Source organism: Lithobates pipiens, unplaced genomic scaffold (assembly GCF_037356315.1).
Source record: "Lithobates pipiens isolate NorthernLeopardFrog02 unplaced genomic scaffold, aLitPip1_a1.2 Scaffold_3, whole genome shotgun sequence".
NCBI lineage: Eukaryota > Metazoa > Chordata > Amphibia > Anura > Ranidae > Lithobates > Lithobates pipiens.
The window spans coordinates 179558274-179581969 of record NW_027507790.1 but is presented as its reverse complement, the minus strand read 5'-3'; the positions used below and the strand labels follow the sequence as shown (position 1 = coordinate 179581969).

The 23696-nt window shown below is 42.7% G+C and overlaps 2 protein-coding genes across 5 annotated transcripts in view; one reads left to right on the top strand and one right to left on the bottom strand.

Moving 5' to 3' along the window:
* The window catches only part of IQGAP2 (IQ motif containing GTPase activating protein 2), a 401604-nt gene that overhangs the window by 102498 nt on the left and 275410 nt on the right, over window positions 1-23696 (bottom strand). The window lies entirely within an intron of this gene.
* On the top strand, window positions 2446-8697 carry F2RL2 (coagulation factor II thrombin receptor like 2). Its single transcript, XM_077462567.1, has 2 exons — window positions 2446-2643; window positions 5793-8697. The coding sequence occupies exons 1-2, from the start codon at window positions 2589-2591 to the stop codon at window positions 6878-6880; spliced, it is 1143 nt and encodes a 380-aa protein (XP_077318693.1). The 5' UTR covers window positions 2446-2588; the 3' UTR covers window positions 6881-8697.

The window sequence follows — 23696 nt, the reverse complement described above, 5'->3', positions numbered from 1 at the left end:
GACTCTATTTACCAATTAGGTGACTTCTGAAGGCAATTTGTTCTACAACATTTTATTTAGGGGTATCAGAGTAAAGTTGCTGAATACAAATGCACGCCACACTCTTCAGACATTTGTAAAAAAAAATAGAGAAGCATTTATCATTTTCCTTCCACTTATTATGTGCCACTTTGTGTTGGTTTATCACATAAAATCCCAATAAAATGCATTTATATTTTTTGGTTGTAACATGACAACATTTGGAAAATGTGAAGGGGTATGAATACTTTTTCAAAGCACTGTATACAGCACCCTCAATTTATGCAGCTCTTTACACATATATTGTGCATTCACATCAGTCCCTGCCCTCACGGAGCTTACAAGCTATGGTTCCTAACTCACATTCATAAATACACAAACCAGAACCAATTTAGACTAGAACTAAAATTAGCATGACTTTGGATTGTGGGAGAAAACCCACACAGGCACAGGGAGAACATGTTAACTCCAGACAGGTAGTGCCACGGTTTGCATTTAACCCGATGGCCCTACTGCTACCAGGCAGAAGTGATAACCACTTAGCCACTGTGCTGCCCATATCTCTAGTACTGCTTGGAAAAAGCATAAACTATCCTTAACTATCCACTTGCTAAACTTGGCTAAGGCCCTGATAGCTCTTCACTGGAAATTACTGTCCCCACATTGCATGAAGAAGGGGATGCTGAATGATTGACAGCAGCGGGAGCCAATGGCACCGCTGCTGTGTCTCAGCCAAATCAGGAGGGAGAGTTGTGGGTGGCCGAGGCACTCAGGCACATTGCTGGATCAAGAGGAGGTTCAGGTAAGTATCGGGGGACTGCTGCACACAGGTGTTTTTTATCTTCTTAGAATGCATTAAGATGAAAAACCTTGTGCCTTTACAACTACTTAAAGGTCAATTTTATATATTTGATATGGAATAGACCAGAGCAATAGCAGCTGAGACAATCTCACAATTCAAGCTCATCTGCACTCCATGGATAATGTTTGAATTGCTTCCGATTTACCAGATTTTTATTATAACGCTTAGTTACCAATATCTGTCCTTAATGCCACATAAATTACCACCTTCATTAAAGTGGTTGTAAAAGCAGAAGGTTTTTCATCTTAATGCATTCTATGCATTAAGATAAAAAAGCCTTCTGTGTGCAGCTGCTCCCCTCAACCCCCCTAATACTTACCTGAGCCCCCTCTCTATCCAGCGATGCCCACAAGTGCCTCGGCCACTTTCTGATTGGCTGAGACACAGAAGCGACACCACTGGGTCCCGCTGCTGTCAACCAAACTCAGCCAGCCAATCAGGAGAGGGAGAGAGGGGGTGGGGACAAACAGCAGCTCTGTGTCTGAATGGATACATGGAGCAGCAGCTCAGTTGCCCCCATAGAAAGCTGTTCGCTGTGGGGCGGACTCAACAGGAGGGAGGAGCCAGGAGCTCCAACCAGGGACCCGAGAAGAGAAGGATCCTGGCTGCCCTGTGTAAAACCATTGCACAGAGCAGGTAGTTATAACTTTTTTTTTCTATTAAAATTACAAACAAGACCTTACAATCACTAATTTATTTGCGCCCAACACTTGATTCATTCCCTTCACCCTGTAAGGGGATGATGGGCTCATTCAGCACCCCCCCCCATTTTCTAAGCAATGCTACAAACCATTGTATGATAAACAGCCTTGTTCTATTCCTACTTATCTTATTTCTTTCACCTAGTCCCCTATTCTCCCTTTTCTATTTACTAAAGACCAACACACTGAATTTTTCTGAGACTGCACTAAAATAAAAATTGATTCACCCATTAACATTACAATACAGGACACGAACATTCTTGGGAGGAAATTAACAGATGTGAATCCAGTGGACAAATCAGGGAAGACTGATGTAAAACGATTGCGTCACATGAAGACCGGATGCCCTGACACAGCAAGACACTTTTTAAATATACAAACAGATCAATCATGTTGCCTATTTTGCACAAGAAAATGTGCAAGAGACGTAGGTTTCATTAAAAAAAACTATATATGCATATCATTTTCTGTACAACCTATTGCTGTGTGTCTTTCACAACTTTAAAATCTGTGAGAAATGCAGACAACGGTCAGCTTATCTTTGTAAGAGAAATTTGTCTTTAAACCTGTGTAACGCCCTCAGACAATCTAGTTCTTCTGGTATAGTCCTTAGCACATACATACAGACATTGAAATAAAGCTGAATCAAACCGGTCTCTGCTAATTGGTGTACAAACAACCTCAAGTTATGCCCTAAATGTTGCCCCATACTCTGCCCTCAGTGATTGGAACTATGCAGGCCCCATAGTATTATCACTTAAAAAACTGTATCACTTTGAAGAGTTAATAAACATTTGTGGAAAGTTTCCTTCTCCTGTCTTCCTTGTCCAGTCATGTACACTGCGTCATTCCCTGGAAGGAGGAGGGAACAAGTTACAGAGCCCAGGAGCTCCTGCCCTTGTATGTGACCACACATTTGTCATGGAGCCATCGAGGACGCATCACTGCCTGCTATTAGGAGCAGAACAACGATTACACATAGCATGACCTGAACCCACAGCCTGAACATGAAGACCCTGCTAGTTCTGATTCTTTTCCTAGAGTCTACGCTTTGTCTGATCGGTGAGTACAGAGACCTTCTACATATATACTATCTACTACTATACTAACATCTACAAACACAGGAAAGGGTGCAGCAATCTGAAGCTGTGCAATGGTGTAAGGTTACACGATCTCATAAAACTAGATAATTAAGTCAGTCTTTTTTATTTATTTTTTATGGAATATTAGACATTATGCCAAACTCTAAGGTCCTGATAGCTGTTCACTGGAAATTACTGTCCCCGACGTCAAACGGCTAACAGCAAACATGGCCCCATTAACACAGTTGCAACAAGCCAATAAGTACAAAATATTGGGAAAAAAAAAAAAGGGAAAAGGCTGAGCAAGTCTAAAAAGTAAGACGAAAACCATAACTCTCAACGTGAGCCGCATATCCAGAAATAATACTCAGTTAGGCAAGCCTGGCTCACCCGAGGTCAAGAGCATCTCATAACTTGCCTAAGACAAGAACCCGTAAATTGGTTTTGTGGTAGTTATGCACTACACAAGTATCTGTAAAAATAAAATAATACGAACAAAGAATAAAACAAGTCTTAAGTTGGAGTCTTAATTAAAACTAAATATAGTTAAAATATATAAATAATCAAATTTATCAGAAAAGTGGAAGTGTTTTCACTGTTAAACAATTAATAATTATGTAAAAGGACCGATTTTTTGTCTAAAGCAATGCCGTTAAGTTCTACCCCTAGCAAATTTTGGTTGGATACCATTTTGTTTTGAAATAAGACCGCTACCAAGGGTGCCCAGCAACCAACAAAGTGTGGATGTTACATCAGGATCCATCTGAACCGTTAAAGAATCAGCAGTAGGTTGATCTTCAAACCTCCATCTAACATCCATTGCCACCTTAAAGTTTATGTAAAATCAGCATTATGCCAAATCAATACATTTGCTCCAGTCCTTGAGGAATGCATTTGATCCTGAACTTTGAAGTAAAACAGTTCAATAGAATTCTAGCCACAAACATCTAATGGCTGTGGCTGAGTCCTACCAAGATTGCCAGGACTAAAGCTTCATGCACACTGGATGTTTTTACAACTTTTTTTTGATTCAGGTGTTTTTTTCTGCAGCCTGTAAACTCCCCAGCATGTTATCAGTATTTTTTGGTAGGGGCGTTTTCTGTCTGGGGGAAAAAGCCCCCAGAACTGGCGGGCTTTGAGAGGAATTTTTCAGCTGTAAAAATGCTCCAACTCTGATGAAAGCTTAAAAACGCTGAAAAACAAGGCTATTCAGCATTTTTGAGCCATAAACTTTTGTGGGAATATAGTTTTGCTAAAGCTAAAAAAAACGTTGCTGCAAAAATGCTGAAAAACTCAAAGGGGTTGTAAACGCCGTTTTTTTTTTGTTTTTTTTAATGCATTAAGATAAAAAGCCTTCGGTGTGTAGCAGCCCCTCAATACTTAGCTGAGCCCCATCTCTATCCAGAGATGCAGTCATGTACATCGACCATCCGGGACTCCCCTCCTGATTGGCTGAGACATAGCAGCGGCGCCATTGGCTCCAGCTGCAGTCAAAGTAGGTTAGCGGGGCTGAACTGGTCGGCTCAGGTGCCCTCATAGCAAGCTGCTTGCTGTGGGGGCACTCGACAGGAAGGAGGGGCCAGAAGCACCGAAGAGGGAACCAAGAAGAGGGGGATCGGGGCTATGCTGTGCAAAATCATTTCACAGGAGGCGGCAAGTATAAGGTTTGTTATTTTTATTAGAAGAAAAAAAAATAACCTTTAGTATCACTTTAACTGCTTCCTGCCCATGCTATAGCCGAATGACGGCTACAGCGCAGACTTTAATTGCTCGGATGGCGTCAACAGATGTCCTCCCCTGCATGAGCTGCGAGTGGTGTGCTCTGATCACCGATAGATCCTGGCCCCTTACCACGTGATCAGCTGTCAATGACAGCTGATCACGTGATATAAACAAAAGATCAGTAATTGGCTTTTTTTCTGCTCACGCTGACAGAAAAAAAAAGCCGATCACCGGCTTGTGTCAGGACGACAGTGGTCCCTAAGTGGGTGAGACATTACTCAAGTATCTGTGCCCACCAGTGCTGCCTGCCAGTGCATAGCAATGCCGCCAACCAGTGCCCACCTGTACCACCTATCAATGTCCATCAGTGCCGCCTATCAGTGCCAGAGTGAAGGAGAAAATTACCTGTTTGCAAAATTTTATAACGAAACTACTGTTTTTTTTTCCCCAAAATTTCTTTTTTAGCAAGAAATAAAAAACCCAGTAGTGATTAAATACCACCAAAAGAAAGCTCTATTTGTGGGAAAAAAATGATTAAAATTTAATTTGGGTACAGTGTTGCAAGACCGCGCAATTGTCATTCCAAGGATGTAAGCTCTGAAAGCTGAAAATTGGCATGAGCAGGAAAGGGGTTTAAGTGCCCTGTAAGCAAGCGCTTAAAGATGATCAGGATATCTATGCCTTGTCAAAACAAAAATGCTAAACAATCGCTTTTTGTTTGCCCTCAACTTGGTTAACACTGAGATGACAAATGAAGCAATCAAGGAATAATTACAGACTTTACCACATTTTAGGCCACAATAATAAATGAGGTGTTTTTAAAAGTGGAACTTCACCATGCAAATTCACTTCATTTTCCTGCCTTCGACCATCCCGCTGCACTAAAAAAACTATTTTAGTTTCCTTGGGGAAGGGGATGGGGGGTATTCCATGTTTACATTTTTTTGGGGGTCTCACTCAAATCTTAGCCTCTGTTTGACCTGCAGTTCCCACAATGCTGCACATGTGATCAGTTAGGACATCAGCAAATTGATGGCTTGGCAGTGTGGTTGATGACAAAGGCATATGAGACAGTTATCAATCACTGCATGCCTTAAATGTAACCGTTTTGGGAAATTGTGAGATCTTTGGGTTTAGTTCAGCTGTATGTATATGTTTTCAACTTGAAGCTAAAATTTACATAGTTCAGAACTTTGTCTGGAAGAAAAAAAGTATTGAATTAGCTTGAATTTTGTCTTGAAAAAAAAGTTTTGCCCTCATTTTTAACCCTTTCTTATATGCATATATCACAGCAAATAAGACAAATTGGACAACTTTTGTCATACTGCACAGCTGTGGTCTAACTGTTTAAGAATCATTTGTTTAAAAGATATTTAAAGATATTAATATTTTTATCATGAATTTTAGACAATTCTTCAAAAGTTTCAGAGAATAAGACAGACACCGTAGATCCAAAGACTTTTCGAGCAAGTCAGTATATCCAAGATTTCGAACCAATTCCCAGTATTACTGATGATCAAGAGCACCCAACAGCCAATGACCAGAAAGCTGTTCCAGAGAAGCAGATAATTATCAACAATTCAACTTTGGCTTACTTAAGAAGCTCTACAAGTACAAAGCTGATACCATCCATATACATCATAGTCATACTTATTGGTATTCCTGCTAACACACTTATCTTACGGATGCTGTTTTCAAAGACCAAAACTGTGTGCACGGCAATATTTTACACCAACTTGGCCATATCTGATTTACTTATCTGCCTCATGCTGCCGTTTAAGGCAGCATATCACCTAAATGGGAACAACTGGATATTTGGTGAGGCAATGTGCCGTATTGTGACTATATGCTTCTATGGGAACATGTATTGTTCAATTCTGCTCCTAATGTGCATTAGTGTGAGCCGCTACGTCGCCATTGTCCACCCCTTCATATACCGGAGTTTACCTAAACGGACTTGTGCAGTCCTCCTGTGTTGCTTTGTGTGGATTACTGTCCTCATGTTCATGATACCATTTTTTACAAGGCAGCAGATGTATAACTTGAAGGAACTTGGGTTTATATTGTGCAACGACATATATGAAATCTCTGCTGATGAATTCCAGTTTTATTATTTTATATCACTTGCTGTGATTGGGTATCTCATTCCCTTCACTGTGATAATATTCTGTTACTTCTCAATCATAAGAACTCTGGGGACCCAAAACCAGAAACGATTCATATACGTTAAAATAACCATCCTGCTTCTGCTTATATTTGCTTTGTGCTTTACACCCAGTAATATCATTCTCATTCTTCACCAGGTCAATTATCACTACAATAACAAGGATGAACTTTATGGAAGCTATCTCATAGCATTGTGTTTCAGCAGTTTGAACAGTTGCCTAGACCCTTTTCTCTATTTCCTTATGTCTGAAATAACAAAACTATCCAAAAACTACTCTGAAATGAATAAGGTGTCTAATGAAACACAGATGAAACTTTTGGGACCGTAAATGATAAGTCAGTTGGTCTGTGACTCGGTGTAACTGCACCATCTACTGATCATTTGTAGATTTTTTTTTTAAAGAATACGCCATACAGAACATGTAATGATGCGCAATTATTTTTTTCCTGCCATGGAGAGAATAGAAAAGATTACAATAAAATGCACTTTATACTAACTATACCATCTACTAATGGTCAGCTTTAAAAAGTTGTGGAAGTAAAGAAGGATCAAGAGTTGATTCACACATGAACATTCACCCTGAGACTGATGTCAAATGGGTATTATTTCAGTAAGACCATGCACTCAGAAGTTTCTTAAAGTGCAATTCTAGCCATAAACTTTTCTTGTAGTTTTGGATAGAATGTATGGGTTTAATTTGACCCAACTGAGGCATTTTCCTACTTGTCCCAGTGGCAATGTTACTGGTAAAAGTAGTAACAGGTACACAATAGCTGGAGGTTTCATCTACATTTTATCGCTACTCGTTTGTCTGCAGGAGATTCCCTTTACTTACTGTCCAAATGATGTTATAAGCTTAAAGGAAATATCCCCAATGGGAGCATACATGACCATACGCAGAAATTAAAACCTGATGGGGAAGTTGTAATAAGAGAATAATCATCTTAGGTGCTTTAACATGTAAGTGTCTGCCCAGCATTAACAAAAATTACTCTGTTACAAGTTATTTTATTTTCTACTTTGTAAAATATTTATTGCTCTCTTGGAAACAATGCTATTATAATGTAGCTGTGCCTACTAGATGCTATTATGTAAAGGGCCACAACAGTTCTCTGTAAAAACATTAAAATCTAAGTGAAATAAAAAAAATGCTAACTCCCCCTTTTTTGATTTTGCAGGTTAAAAAAAAAAAAAAAAAAAATTGCATTCTCTTATCCCCAGAGACAGTAGTCGTAGGTCAGGAAGTGAAGGGGAATCTCAACCACAGGAACCCAGGATGTTCTACTTCTTCCCCACTCTAGCCAAACCAAAATAAAAGTCTTGACTAGAGTTATCAATTTATTTTATTCTGTGAAAAGTTTGGAATTATTTGTACAATGAGGCAGCTTATTACATGCTGTGCTTTGTAATCAGTACTGCAGCACATTGTCTGTACTTTTTTCCTTCTTATCTCTCTGCCCCATGGGTCAGCTCTGTATCTTATGATGATTATGTTACCAAAAAAATGCTGGGTGCACGGTCTGGAATACAGCATTACCAAAATATGTTGCATCCAATATTCAGGACCGATTTAGCGCAGCTATCTGCACAGAACCTCAGGTAATCGCAGTGTACTATTTCTCCTGTGGATAGCAGCGGCAACAAAGAAAGAAACAGGAAGCACATCAGAAATGGCAAGAATGTTCCACTGCAGCTAAACGCCGCGGCACATAAACGCAGCGGCACGTAAACGCTGCTCATGGCAATGTGCAAGTGATCGCTGTGCCTGGGGCTTCAAAATAACAAAACCTGCTTTTAACAGCGGCTTTACAGCCGTCCGTGTGAAAGAGGCCTAAAGTTTCTTTATAAAGGCAGGACACGTGTGCACCAGCACAGAAATGTTAGATGTTTTGTGGGAAAGGATTACTACTTAAAGTGTTCCAGGATTTAGATTCACCCAGAAACACTGGGTAATTTTCTGGAACAGGCCTATACAGAATTCCGTTTTACTGACATTACTGTAAATGAAATGCAATTACTGACATTAGAAAAGAAAAACTTCTGGATATCATTCACACGTGTTTTGTCTATTGTCAGTGGTCATCCTTTTAACCGATTGTAATATTTTATCTGTACATTTCAAAATGATATTTATAACATTTTAAACTGCTTCAGTGTGTTTTATAAATGAAAGAACCAAAAAAATGAAGACTTATGATCGATAGAAAGAGAAAATATTTTCTCATTGTGCGATAGGCTGTGCCAAAATAATCATGCACTTGCGCCAATGTTGCAAGTTAAAAACTGTTCTAAAATGTACTGTAACGTTGGTCAGCGAGTACCTGTGTATTGTCTGGTTGCATATTAGTGTTAGGTAATTTGGACAGGGTATAATCCCCAATTCTCATTAAATTAGTAGGTACGATGCCCGGTGGGTGTGGAGATGCGACTCAGTGTACATCTTGCGGCATATGTATGCGTTCCTTGATCATCCGATCGAGGGTGAATACTGCTGTGCAAAATGTAAGCACGTTGTTTCTCTGGAAGCCCAGGTTCTGAATCTGGAGAAGCAACCGTCAGCACTGAGAAGTCCCTCCTTACTAAAGGAGAGCCATGAACGCACAAGGCAGGGGCCAGCACAGAGGCGGGTGGAGACAAAGAGGTGCAGGCTCTAGGAAAGAGTAGATGGATGACAGTCAGGAAGGGTAGAGGAGGAAGTGCCAGGGAGGTCGATCCAGGGCTGAAGCATCCCAATAAGTACACTCCACTGAATGACATTGGTGAAACCAGTTAGGGACCAGTACTGCTAGAGCCGAGGGACCCTCCTAGCTGCCGGGGGAAGAACTCCTCCAGTGAGTTGGGGGCGGGGGATGGCGAAGGGCAAGAAAAAACAGATTCTGCTGGCAGAGGACTCAATTCTTCGGCCCCTTTCACATGGGACGGATCCGTAATGATCCGCCCTGTGATGATCCGCTTGCTCAGCGGGGATCACTCTGTTTATCCCCACTGAGCCGGCGGGTGACAGGGCGGTCCCGGCACACTGCAGGGACTGCCCTGTCAGATATCCGCTCTCCTCTATGGGGGGGGATCGGATGAACACGGACCGTCTGTCTGTGTTCATCCAATCCGCTCTGCAGACAGATAGAAAAATAGGATTTTCCTCCATCTGCAGAATCGGACCATAGCGGAGACGGATAATATCGGATGTCTGCGGATGTTCAACCGCAGAAACCTGCTATCCCATAGGGATGCATGTATGTCCGTATTTCATCCGCAAACGGATGGATGAAATACGGACATACAGTCCGCATGTGTGAAAGGGGCCTTAGAAGGACAGAAAGGGCAATCTGTAACAAAGAACTGAAGCGCTGAACTGTATGTTTACCGGGCGCTCAGGTTCGGCACATCACGGATTTGGTGGACAGATTACTGGGAGGGGCTGGGGAAGACCCGGCTGTCACGGTGCACGCTGGCACCAATAAACTCAGAGGCAGATGGAGTGTCCTAAAGAAAAATTTTAGGGACATGGGAGCTAAATTGAGTAAAAGGACCTCCAAGGTAGTATCCTCAGGAATACTACCGGTACATCGAGCCACAACAGAAAGGCAGAGGGAGGCAGGAAAGTAAACAAGTGGCTGAAGAGCTGATGTAGCAAGGATGGGTTTGGGTTCCTGGAGAACTGGGCTGACTTCTCAGTTGATCACCAGTACTATAGAAGGAACAGACTGCACCTAAATTAGGAGGGTACAGATCAGCTGGGAGTAAAGATGGCCAAAAAGTTAGAGGGGTTTTTAAACTAGGAGACGGAGGGAGGACCCAGAGGTAGAGATAGTCAGCGCGGAACATATTCCAGAGGGTAGTATTGGGGGTATTTGTGGTAGGTGGACTAAAGCACATAAACCCAAGGTAAGTATAGTAACAAGTCCTAGTTGCAATCTCAGAACACCCAATAAGAGGATAATAAGCGACCAGACTAAACTACGTGGCATGCTCACCAATGCCAAGAGCCTGGCAGACAATATGGGTGAACTAGAGATACTGTTGTACAAGGAGGATTTGGATTTTGTGGGAATTTCAGACACCTGGTTCAACAGCTCTCATGATTGGCTGGCAACCATTCAAGGTTATACCCTTTATCGCAGGGATAGAGAGGGTAAAAAAGGGGGAGGGGTATGCCTATATATCAAGAATAATGTACAAGTGAATGCGAGAGATGACATCACTAAAGGAGCTAGGAAGGAGGTGGAAACCTTATGGGTAGAACTCCAAAGGGATGAAGCTAAGGGGAAAATATTACTGTGAGTATGCTATAGGGCCCCTAACCTGAGGGAGGAGGGGGAGACGCATCTCCTAACACAAGTTGGATTAGAAGCAAGGATGGGAAGTGTTATAATGGGGGATTTTAATTATGCAGACATACTGGGCGGAGGGAATCACACATTCATCTAAGGCTCGCAGGACAATTTTGTGGTTCATATTGTAGACACATCAACTAGAAATAAAGTGTTACTGGATCTACTGATTACCAACAATAAAGACATGATCAAGGCTGTGGCAATATACAGCAATTTTCAAAAGAGTCAACTTCCCTAAACTAGGAACCTTGTTAGAAGGCATGAATTGGGATAAAATCTTTGGAACAAAGAACACGGAGGAGAGATGGGTTTACTTTAAAAGTATATTAAATAAGGGCATTAGCCAATGCATCCCATTGGGTAATACATTTAAAAGAGCAAACAAAAGTCCTGGATGGCCTAACGCCAATGTAAAAATGCATATAAAAGCAAAGGAGAAAGCCTTCAAAAAATACAAGGTTGAGGGATCATCAGCATTCAGACTTTATAAAGAATGCAACAAGAAATGTAAGGGTGCAATTATTGTAGAAATCCACCTAAGTAGACCCAGAGGTTGCCAACATCCTGATATCATCCTGATATTAGAATCATGTAATGAGAGTATCCCCTAAAAATATACTATGGGACTTTAAGGGCAACAAAACAGTAGCACAGTATAAGAAAAATAGAAATATTTATTAGTATAAAAAGTATGATGCATACATCGCCATGACTAAAGTACATAAAAACACAAGGCAGAACAGAAATGTAAATACAATTCCTTATGTATTGAGCTTGACGCATTTCAGGACATGGAGAGAGTCCTTTCTTCAGGGGCATTCCATGTAGGGTATTTCTGTCACAGATCAAAATCAGAATCAGGGATACTGGAATATGAAAGAGCATTGTTGAGGCATAGTCTGGAAAAGACAACATACCAATCCAAAATGGAGTCTGCATTTGTAGGTACCACCTGGTATCGAGCCTAATGTATATAGGGCTCAGAAATTTCAGAAAGATGTGGACCAGTGTGAGACCCAGCAGGGTCATCATAGGTTAAAGGTTAGGAGCAACTGGTAAGATGGAATTGGTAAACCACTCACCCAAATCGCATGCCTAGAAGATATTGGTGATTTTGTTGGCAACGTTGGAGAAAACCAAACAGAACTCAACTATTTCTGTAAATAGAGTAGATTGTTTTTAATCCCATAGTTGTAGAGGTATAAACATAAAATAACAAATACAGTAATCTATTTAACAACAGAGTCAATGTTGAGACAAATTCATTTTATCAAATAGATTACTATATTTGTTATTTTATGGTAATACCTCTACAACTATGGGATTAAAAACAATCACTCTATTTAGAGAAATATGTAAAAAAGACAAATACCGTGCTAGGCCAAGAGTCACTAAGTGGCTGCTAGAGGTGAGATACACACAAAATAGATATAAAAGAAAAAAGTAAAACAAGTTAAAAAAAAAAAAAAAAAAAAAGCGCTGCTGCACTTTTTTCTTTATATTTACAGAAATAGTTGAGCTTTGTTTGGTTTTCGCCAACGTCGGGTCAGGTTGGGTAGGGTCTCACACTAGTCCACATCTTTCCAAACTTCTGAGCCCTACATACATCAGGCTCGATACAAGGTGGTACCTACAAATGCAGACTCCTTTTTGGATTGGTATGTTGTCTTTTCCAGACTATGCTTCCACGATACTCCTTCATTATTTTGATCTGTGACTGTTTCTTTCTAGAATATTGTATATCAGAAATATCCTACATGAAATGTCCCTGAAGAAAGTACTCTTGCTAGGTCCTGAAACATGTCAAGCTCAATACATAAGGAACTGCATTTACATTTCTGTTCTGCCTTGTGCTTTTATGTACTTTAGTCATGGTCATGCATGCACCATACTTTTTATACTAATAAATATATTTCTATTTTTCTGATACTGTGCTACTGTTTTGTTGCCCTTAAAGTCCCATAGTATATTTTTTGGGGATATTCTCCTTACATAAGGGAAAAGCGGAGAAGAGCAAAAAAAAATTCCCAAGAAATTCTTTAAGTACATAAACAGTAAAAAAGGGAGGACAGACCATATTGGCCCCATAAAGAATGAGGAAGGACATCTGTTTACAAAGGATTAAGAGATAGTGAAGGTATTAAATGTATTCTTCTCCTCAGTCTTCACAAGGAAATTGGGGGGGGGGGGGGGGGGGCTTCAGTAACCAAGTGTTTATCCTTATGACACATCACAGGAAACACATCCATGGTTAACAGAGGACAGAATTAAAATTGCACTCGGGAAACGCAACATTAATAAATCACCGGGACCAGATGGCTTGCTTCCGAGGGTACTTAGGGGACTTGCCAGACCATTGTTCCTAATTTTTACTGACAGTCTACTGACTGGAATGGTGCTAGGTGATTGGAGAAAAGCCAGTGAAGCACCGATATTTAAAAAGGGCCCAAAACGCTTCCCTGGGAATTACAGACCAGTTAGCCCAACATCAATAGCATGCAAGCTCTTGGAGGGGATAAGGGACTATCTACAAAATTTTAGTAACGAGAACGGTATCATTAGCAGTAATCAGCATGGATTCATGAAGAATCGTGTTGCCAAACCAATCTATTAGATTTCTATGAGGAGGTGAGTTGCCAGCTACATAAAGGAAGACCTGTAGACGTGGTGTATCTGGATTTTGCAAAAGCAGTCAACACAGTTCCCCATAAATGTTTACTGTACAAAATAAGGTCCGTTGGCATGGACTATAGGATGAGTACATGGATTGAAAACTGGCTACAAGGATGAGTTCAGAGGGTGGTGATAAATGGGGAGTACCCGGAAATGTTCAGAGGTGGGTAGTGGGGTCCCCCAGGTTTTTGTGCTGGGACCAATCCTATTTATTTTGTTTATAAACAACCTGGAGGATGGGGTAAACAGTTCAACCTCTGTATTTGTGGACGATACTAAGCTAAGCAGGGCAATAACTTCTTCACAGGATGTGGAAACCTTACAAAAAGATCTTAATGGGGTGGGTAACTACATGGCAAATGAGGTTTAATGTAGAAAAAAATTTAAATAATGCATTTGGGTGGCAATAATATAAATGCAATCTATACACTGGGGACCTCAGGGGGGAATCTAGGATGGAAAAAGGACCTGGGGGTCTTAGTAGACGATAGGCTCAGGAATGGCATGCAATGCCAAGCTGCTGCTAATAAAGCAAACAGAATATTATTGGCATGCATTAAAAAGGGGATCAACTCCAGAGATCCTTGGGCACAAGTCTTCGGGAAGGATGTACTGAAAATGGAGCGAGTACAAAGAAGGGCAACTAAGCTAATAAAGGGTCTGGAGGATATTAGTTATGAGGAAAGTTTGCAAGCACTGAACGTATTCTCTCTGGAGAAGAGACGCTTGAGAGGGGATATGATTTCAATTCATAAATACCGTACTGGTGACCCAACAATAGGGATAAAACTTTTTTTGTGGAAGGGAGTTTAACAAGACACATGGCCAGTCATTAAAATTTGAAAAAAAGAGGTTTAACCTTAAACTACATAGAGTGGCAAGTACGTGGAATTCCCTTCCACAGGCGGTGGTCTCAGCGGGGAACATCAATAGTTCCAAATAAATATTAGATAAGCACCTAAACAACCGCAACATACCTGTATATACAATGTAATACTGACATATAATCACACACATAGGTTTGGACTTGATGGACTTGTGTCTTTTTTCAACCTCATCTACTCAATTACTATAGAGACAGTAATACTGTAGTGAGGAGGGAAGACAGTGAGGAACAGAACCGTAGGAAGGAGAGGTGGATGCTTATAGACGGACAGCACTATTACTTCTCTACTCAAACTGTTGCGTAACATTTATTTGGCACATAAAACACTAAATACATTTCTACAAATGTACCAGTGTAAGTGCCATACCTGTGGGATCCCTGTCAAACACTGTAATGGGCACTGCTACTACAGTGATCTCCACTTGCTTCTGTGTCCTACGCTGAGTGGATGCCCTGCTTACAGAACACTGGAAGTCATTCACTTTACATGGGTGTCAATGTCCCGTACACACGATCAGAATATCAGGCGGACCAGAGTCCACCGGACAATCCGCCCGTGTGTGGGCTCCGGTGGACTTCTTTTCCCCAAAAGTCCGGCGGACTTAGAAAGTAGTTTTGACTCAAAAATTGTCCGGCAGACAATTCGGCCGCCTGTGTGCTAGTCCGCTGGACTTTTGAAATGAACGGACTTTCCCTCACAGGGATTGACATGTTGCCGTCCCCCGTCACCTTATATGGACTTAAATGGGAGAATGACAGAAGACCAGGCCCCCCGCTAGTAAAAGAGCTAAAGGAAGAAAGCGGAGGCCCGGCAAGAAGAACCAAAGAGGGGGGCAAGACCCCCAAAGTAGGAAGAAGACCCCCGAGTGGCGACGAAGAAGAAAGGCAGGCTCCTCCGCTAGTAAAAGTGCTAGCAGAAGATAGCGGAGGAGGCTGCCGAGAAGACCCCCCCAAGACGGAAGACGACCCCTGGAGCTGTGCAATAAATTATTTTAAACCCTTTTTTTTTTTCACCAGGTGAATGGGTAGGGGTACATTGTACCCCATAATCATTCACATAGGGTGGGGGGCGGTACCTGGAGCCCCCCCTTATTAAAGGGGGCTCCCGGATTCCGATAAGCCCCCCCAAACGCAGACCCCGACAACAAATGGCCAGGGTTGTCGGGAAGAGGCCCTTATCCTCATCAATATGGGGACAAGGTGCTTTGGGGTGGGGGGGCCACAGGGCCCCCCCTTCCCAAAGTACCCCCCCATGTCGAGGGCACGCGGCCTGGTACGGCTCGGGGGGGGGGGGGGGCGCTCGCTCGTTCTCACCCCCTTTTCTGACTGGCTGGGTTGCGTGCTCGGATAAGGGTCTTATATGGACCTTAGGGGGACCCCCACGCCGTTTTTTCGGCGTAGGGCTTCCCCTTTAAGTCCATACCAGGTGACGGGGCCAGCGACACGTCAATCTCGCCGAAGGGGGCGATATTGACCTCCTGCGCTAGTCCCGTCTACCTGGAGACGCGTTCAAAATGAACGGACTTTCCTTTGTGTGGGCAAGTCTGTTCATTTCAAAAGTACGGCGGACTCCTGCCATAGTCCGGTTGTGTGTGGGCAGGTCCGCTCGTTCGGAAAGTCCAGCGGAAAGTCCGGCGGACCTACGCTTTAAAGTCCGGCGGTTTGTCCGCTGGACAGTCTGATCGCATGTATGCGGCATAAGAGAACATTTTCTCAATGAATATAAAGCACTCTCTGATTGGACAAGGCAGAGATTGTGATGTGACCAACCACCATTTCCTGAATGGTGCCCGTACTGAGGGCACAGGACTTGCAAGCTAGGGGAAATCACTGTGGTACCAGTGTCCACTACTAGCCAATGAGGAGGGAGAGAGCCAAGAGACCCGCTGCGCTCTTGCGCATATCTGGATTGAGATTGGGCTCAGGTGAGTATAAAGGCTGGGGGAGAGCTGCATTCAGGTTTTTTACCTTAATGCAGAGAATATATTAAGATTAAAAACCCTCCTGCCATTAAAACCACTTTAAAAGAAAAGTTTGGGAGTCAAAAATAAAAAACAGTCATACTCACTTAGATGGCTGCAGCACCAGTCTCCCGATACCTCTACAATGAGAACAAGGTGGTTGCTTAGTTCTTCATTGTTTAGAGAGCTAGTGACTGTCAGTCACCGGCTGTCTGCTCTGCCCATCTAGAGCTCACTGGAGCGATGGGCAGCAGAGGGTCTGGGAGCAGCTGGCTCAGTCTACACAAATCTGGCTGAGAGGCTGAGCCTGCTGCCGGTCCAGGCATTTGGGTGGATCCAGACATGAAAAGACTGGATCGATCCAGACAGATTTAAGCCCGTTGTTGACTGAATATTGGTCACAGGTGTGCAGAACAAAGCACTCTTGTGATCCCCAGGGAAAAAAAGAAAAGCGCAGCTTAAATAGCGCTAAAGCGCTGCTACAACGATCAGCTCTTTAGCTCTAACGCAGCTGTGGCCCCAGTGTGAAAGGGGTCTAAAAGAATAGTAGTTTATTCCACCATGTCCTTTGCAGACTGACTCTGAATTGGAAGACAAGGTTCATTATAACACACTCACAATGTTCTAATGCAAAAAGCTGCAATGTCAGCATCCCTGTAGAAGTATTTAACCCTTGGAGAGTATCTCATCAAAACTGAAATCCTTATTGTAGAGGAGTGCCTAAAATGAGTGTAGCGTTCTGGGAAAATCAGTAAGCCAATCACACAAGCAGAAAATGGTATTTCTGGGGGCGTTTTGTATACCACCACCTCCAGGTTGCCATACTGCATTGAATTGTACAGAAAATTATAGGGGGTGCAGATTGAAAACAACGTAATTAATAATAAAATTAGCAATTGTATATGTAATAATATTTTTTCTTCTATTTGCAATATATTTTTTTCAGAAAGTGGAGTTACCCAAGCACGGTGCATGAAATACTGAATTTGGAATTCAATACAAGGTTTAGGACTATGGTAACAAAACATTATATAGTAACTTCTCTCCTTGTCTCCTACATCCCATGCTGCCAACCTACAAGCCACTACCCGCAGAAACCTTCGCAAACCTCAACCCTTCCCTTCATTCTGCTACTGATGGCCTTTATAACAAAATCGCACCCCTGTCCTGCCCAGACCCAACCACTTCCATCTACAACAACACGCTGTCATCCTCCCTAGACATACTTGCTCCTCTTTCTACACGCAGAACAAGGCCCCCCAAAACCCTGGCAAACAGACACCAGAAGTCTTAATAGACACAGCCGTGCTCTTGTCCTCTACAAATGTGCCCTTCTAAAATACAACTCCTGCCTCCACACTGCTAAACAAACCTATTACAACACTCTCATCAAAACCCTCTCATCCAAACCTCGTTAACTCTTTTCTACCCTTAATTCCTTACTTTACCCCCCACTGCCCCCCCCCCCCCCCATCAACTTGCTTACTGCTCAACAGATTGCCAACCATTGCAATAGCAAAATTGACAATTCGCAAGGAGATACCCAGCATTCAAATTCCTCCCCTACCCAACAGGTCCAACACCACGCTCAATACTCATCTTTTTGCCCAGTTACCACAGATGAAGTTAATAAACTCCTCTCCACGGCCCACCTCACTACCTGCTTCCTGGACCCTGTCCCCTCACAATTACTTCTACCACCTTCCCACTCTATCCTTAACTCCCTAACCCACATCTTCAACCTCTCCCTCTCCTCCAGCACCTTTCCTTCCCTGCTCAAACATGCACTGGTTACCCCCGTACTCAAAAAACCCTCACTAGACCCCACCGTTTGAACAACTTAAGGCCCATCTCCCTGCTGCCGTTTGCCTCCAAGCTCATCTAATGCCTTGTCCATGACCAAATGAGTCGCTACCTCATGGACAACAACCTTATTGACCCCCTACAGTCTTGCTTCCGCCCACAACATTCTACTGAAACTGCCCTACTAAAACTCAATGACCTACTAACTGCTAAAACCAACGGCCACTACTCCATACTCATACTTTTAGACCTCTCTGCTGCCTTTGACACAGTTGACCACCTGCTCCTCCTCAGCAAATCACGCTCCCTTGGCCTCTGCGATTCTGCTTTATCCTGGTTTTCCTCCTACCAGAGCACTTTCAGTGTCACTTACAACTCCATTTCCTCTGCTCCCCTTCCTCTTTCTGTTGGGGTACCCCAAGGTTCTTTCCTTGGGCCCCTCCTATTTTCACTCTATACCTCTTCCCTGGGCCAGTTGATAAACTCCCATGGTTTCCAATACCACCTCTATGCCGACGACACCCAGATCTATCTCTCCACTCCTAAACTCACCCCCTCAATCTCCTCACAGATCTCAAACTTACTGAATGACATATCAGTATGGCTGTCACACCACTTCCTCAAACTCAATCTTTCTAAAACTGAGCTCGTTATATTTCCTCCTTCACGATCAACCCCCCCCCCCCCCCCCACCCTGACTTCACCATTAATAACAACACAACCATTGGTCCCTCCACACATGCCAGAGTCCTGGGTGTAATCCTTGACGCTAACCTCTCCTTCAGCCCCCATATCCAATCACTTGCTAAATCTTGCCGCATTCACCTCTGCAACATCTCCAGAATTCCACCCTTCCTGACTAATGACACCACAAAGCAACTCGTTCACTCCTTGATTATTTCCCGCCTTGACTGCTGCAACTCTCTCCTTAATGGCCTACCCTTAAGCAGGCTATCCCCCCTTCAGTCTATTATGAATGCTGCTGCTAGACTAATACACCTCAGTAATCGTTCCGTGACTGCTGCTCCTCTCTGCCATTCCCTTCCCTGGCTCCCCCTACCCCACCGTGTAAAATTCTAAATGCTAACCATAACATACAAAGCCATCCACAACATTGCCCCCATCTACATCACCAACTTCATCTGCAGATATCGCCCGAATCGTCCCCTCCACTCCTCCAAGGACCTCCTGCTTTCTAGCTCTCGTTACCTCCTCTCATGCTTGCCTTCAAGACTTCTCCAGAGCCTCTCCCATCCTCTGGAACTCCCTTGCCCCAGTCTGTCCGATCAGCCCCTACCCTGTCCACCTTTAGGAGTTCCCTGAAAACTCATTTATTCAGGGAAGCCTATCCCACACCCACCTAACTGTCCCTGAGCCACCCTCATCAAATCATTCTCTGCAGCTATTACCTTTTGTACCACCACCCCCTCCCTTTAGAATGTAAGCTCCACTAGCAGGGCCCTCCTGTACCTTTTGTATTGTACTGTAATTGTGTTGTCCCCCCTATACATTGTAAAGTGCTGCGTAAACTGTTGCTGCTATATAAAATCGCGAATAATAATTTCTTCTTAGAGGGCAAGAGCTGAAAGAATATATTACATAAAATGTGGTAGTAGCACGCTGCCATCTAGTGATAGAAATTAAGGATTGCAGGGTGCAGCTGCTGCAATCATCAAATGTGTTCCAATATCGGCAATAAATCAATACTAAAATGTGTGATCGTGCTGCCTCTGAATCAAGGTAAAAATAATAATTAGAAAGTGACAATAAATTACTAAATAGATAAGGGATACATAATATATATGTGCCAGTGCAAATTACAGCCATAAACAAACAAACAATGCAAAAAAAAAGCCAATGCAATAAATAAGGCTTCTTATAAATTGTGCAATCAGGTTTAAAATAAATAATAAAAAAAAAACAAAAACAAACTGGAGGTTTAATTTTTTTCACAACTTCAGATGAGACCCAGTAAGTTTTGTGGTAAATCTGGACTAGGCTCTGTTCACACTGCCACAACTTGCGATCAGACTTGTGAGACCAAGTCGCGTGACATGTATAATCCCATATTAGTCAATGAGATCTATCTTAACCACTTGACCACTGGGCACTTAAACACCCTTAATAACCAGACCAATTTTCAGCTTTCGGTGCTCTCACATTTTGAATGACAATTACTCAGTCATGCAACACTGGACCTATATGAAATTTTTGTCCTTTTTTTCACACAAATGGAGCTTTCTTTTGGTGGTATTTAATCACCGCTGGGTTTTTTATTTTTTGTGCTATAAAAGAAAAAATACAGAAAATTCTGTAAAAAAATGAATTTTTCTTCATTCCTGTTATAAAATTTAGCAGATTAGTAATTTTTTCTTCATAAATTTTGGCCAAAATTTATACCACTACATATCTTTGGTAAAAATAAGTACAAATTGGTGGATATTATTTGGTCTTTGTGAAAGTTATAGAGTCCACAAGCTGTGGTGCCAATATCTGAAAATTGATCACACCTGAAGTACTGACGGCCTATTTCAATTCTTGAGACCCTAACATGCCAGAAAAGTACAAATACCCCCCAAATGACCCCTTTTTGGAAAGAAGACATTCCAAGGTATTTAGTAAGAGGCATGATGAGTTTTTTGAAGTTGTCATTTTTTCCCACAATTCTTTGCAAAATCAAGATTTTTTTACTTTTTTTTTTTTTTTTCACAAAATTGTCATATTATCAGTTTATTTCTCACACAGCATATGCATACCACAAATTACACCCCAAAACACATTCTGCTATTACTCCCGAGTACGGCGATACCACATGTGTGAGACTTTTAAACAGTGCGGCCACATACAGAGGCCCAACATGCAGGGAGCACCATCAGGCGTTCTGGAGCACCCAGGACAATTCTGACATTTCTCTCCTACATGTAAAAATCATCATTTATTTGCTAGAAAATTACATCGAATCCCAAAACATTATATATGTTTTTTTAGCAAACACCCTGGAGAATACAATGGTGGTCGTTGCAACTTTTTATCTCGCCCGGTATTTGCGCAGCAATTTTTCGAATGCTTTTTTTTGGAAAAAAAACTGTTTTGTGCTTAAAAAAAAAAAAAAAAAAAACACAGTAAAGTTAGCCCAATTTTTGCATAATGTGAAAGATGAAGTTACACCGAGTAAATCGATACCTAACATGTCACTCTTCAAAATTGCACAGGCTCGTGGAATGGCGCCAAACGTTGCTACTTAAAAATCCCCATAGGCGACGATTTCATTTTTTTTTTACTGGTTATATGTTTTGAGTTACAGAGGAGGTCTAGGGCTAGAATTATTGCTCTCGCTCTAACGTTCGCAGCGATACCTCACATGTGTGGTTTGAACACCGTTTTCATATGTGGGCGGGACTTACGTATGCGTTCGCTTCTGCATGCGAGCACATGGGGACAGGGGCGCTTTAAAAAAAAAAAAAATGTATTGTTCATTTTACTTTATTTATTTTAGTTTGACATTTTTTTCCCCAAAAATAAATTTTTTGATCACTTTTATTCCCATTACAAGGAATGTAAACATCCCTTGTAATGGGAATATGGCATGACAGGTCCTCTTTACAGTGAGATATGGGGTCAATAAGACCCCGCATCTCACCTCTAAGCTGGGAAGCCTGAAAAAAAAAAAAAAAAAAAAAAAGATTCTGGATTTGATAGTATTGGCGAGTCGGTAGAAGCACCGGAGGGCGGCGGGAGGGGGGGGGTGTGTCTATGGCTGGGTATTGCAGGGTATCACCGACTATGGCTGGGTATATCAGAGTATGGCTGGGTATCTCAGAGTATGGCGTTGCAGAGTATTGCGTTGCAGAGCATTGCAGGATATTGGAGGGTGTTGCAGAGCATTGCAGAGTGTTGTACGGTATTGGCGGGTGTTGCAGAGCATTGCAGAGTGTTGCAGGGTATTGGCGGGTGTTGCAGAGCGTTGCAGGGTATTGCAGAGTGTTGCAGGGTAATGCAGAGTATTGCAGGGTATTGCAGGGTATTGCAGAGTAATGGCAGGGTAATAGCAGGGTAATGGCAGGGTATTGCAGAGTAATGGCAGGGTATTGCAGAGTAATGCAGAGTATTGCAGGGTATTGCAGAGTAATGCAGAGTAATGCAGAGTAATGCAGAGTATTGCAGGGTATTGCAGGGTATGGCAGGGTAATGGCAGGGTAATGGCAGGGTAATGGCAGGGTATTGCAGGGTAATGGCAGGGAATTGAGGGGTTAATTTTCGGTGAGCAGCGATGTGGGCACTGCAGATGCAGCCCACATCGCTGCTGACACCGATCTCTTCCCCCTCCGCTGTTCCGATCGGTACAGAGAGGGGGAGGGAGGAACCGGCGTCATAACATGACGCCGGTTTGTTTACAAGTGATCACTCCGTCATTTGACGGAGCGATCACGTGGTAAACGGCCGCGACGAGCGGCCGTTTACCGTGATCCGTGATGCGCCGGGTCCTGTGGACCCGGCGGTCACGGATGCTCTCGAGTGCGCGCCCCAGGGGGCGCGCGAGAGCGGAATTCTGGGAGGACGTCATATGATGGCCTCCCAGAGTTAAGAAACCGCCCTGAAGCCGTCATTCGGCTATAGGGCGGTTATTAAGTGGTTAATTGGCACTACTGAAGTCACTCTGACTTTAGAAAAGGTTCCTGTACTACTTCAAGGCGACTTGTGCCCGTAGACATTAATAGAAGTCACCTCCAAGTCTGATCCTTCTCTTAATTTATGTGATTTGGATCTGATATTACAGGAAGATTACCCAGACATTCCCTGAAGTTGCTTCAAGTCGCATCAAGTCACTTGGCAAAGTCGCAATGTAGGTCGCAGTGTGAACCAAGCCTAATGCTGTGTACACACGACCAGAATTTCCAGCAGAATAGGTATGGAGGATTCATTCCGTGGGATAGTCCGATCGTGTGCGGTATAGTCCCATCATTTTTCTTTAAAAAAATTTGACAGACCTAGAAATAGAACATGTTTCAAATCTGTCCAACGGACTCAATTCCCATCGGGAAAACCATTCGTCTGTATGCTGGTCCAACGGACCAAATATGACGCAAGGGCAGCTATTGGCTACTGGCTATTGAACTGCCTTTTCTAGTCCCATCATACATTATCATGTTCAAAACGAACAGACTTTTGAACGGACTTTAGTTCATTCGTGTGTAGGCAAGTCCGTTCGTTCGGAAGTCCATCGTAACTCCGTCGAAAGACCGTCGGACCTTTTCTGACAGAAAGTCCGGTCGTGTTTACACTGCATTAGTCCTCATTCACACGTGTTTATAGCTGTCTTCATCCACGTGGGATGCACAGGTGCTTTGTGTAGCCATGTGCAGGCAGCCTGTTTAAATCAAACAGTTGGGCAGGTATACAGATCTCCAAATTCATCTGTAACTATACATCTGTGCAAGACTGATGCATGTCTGTCTGCAATCTGATCTGTGCATCAGTCCAGCATGG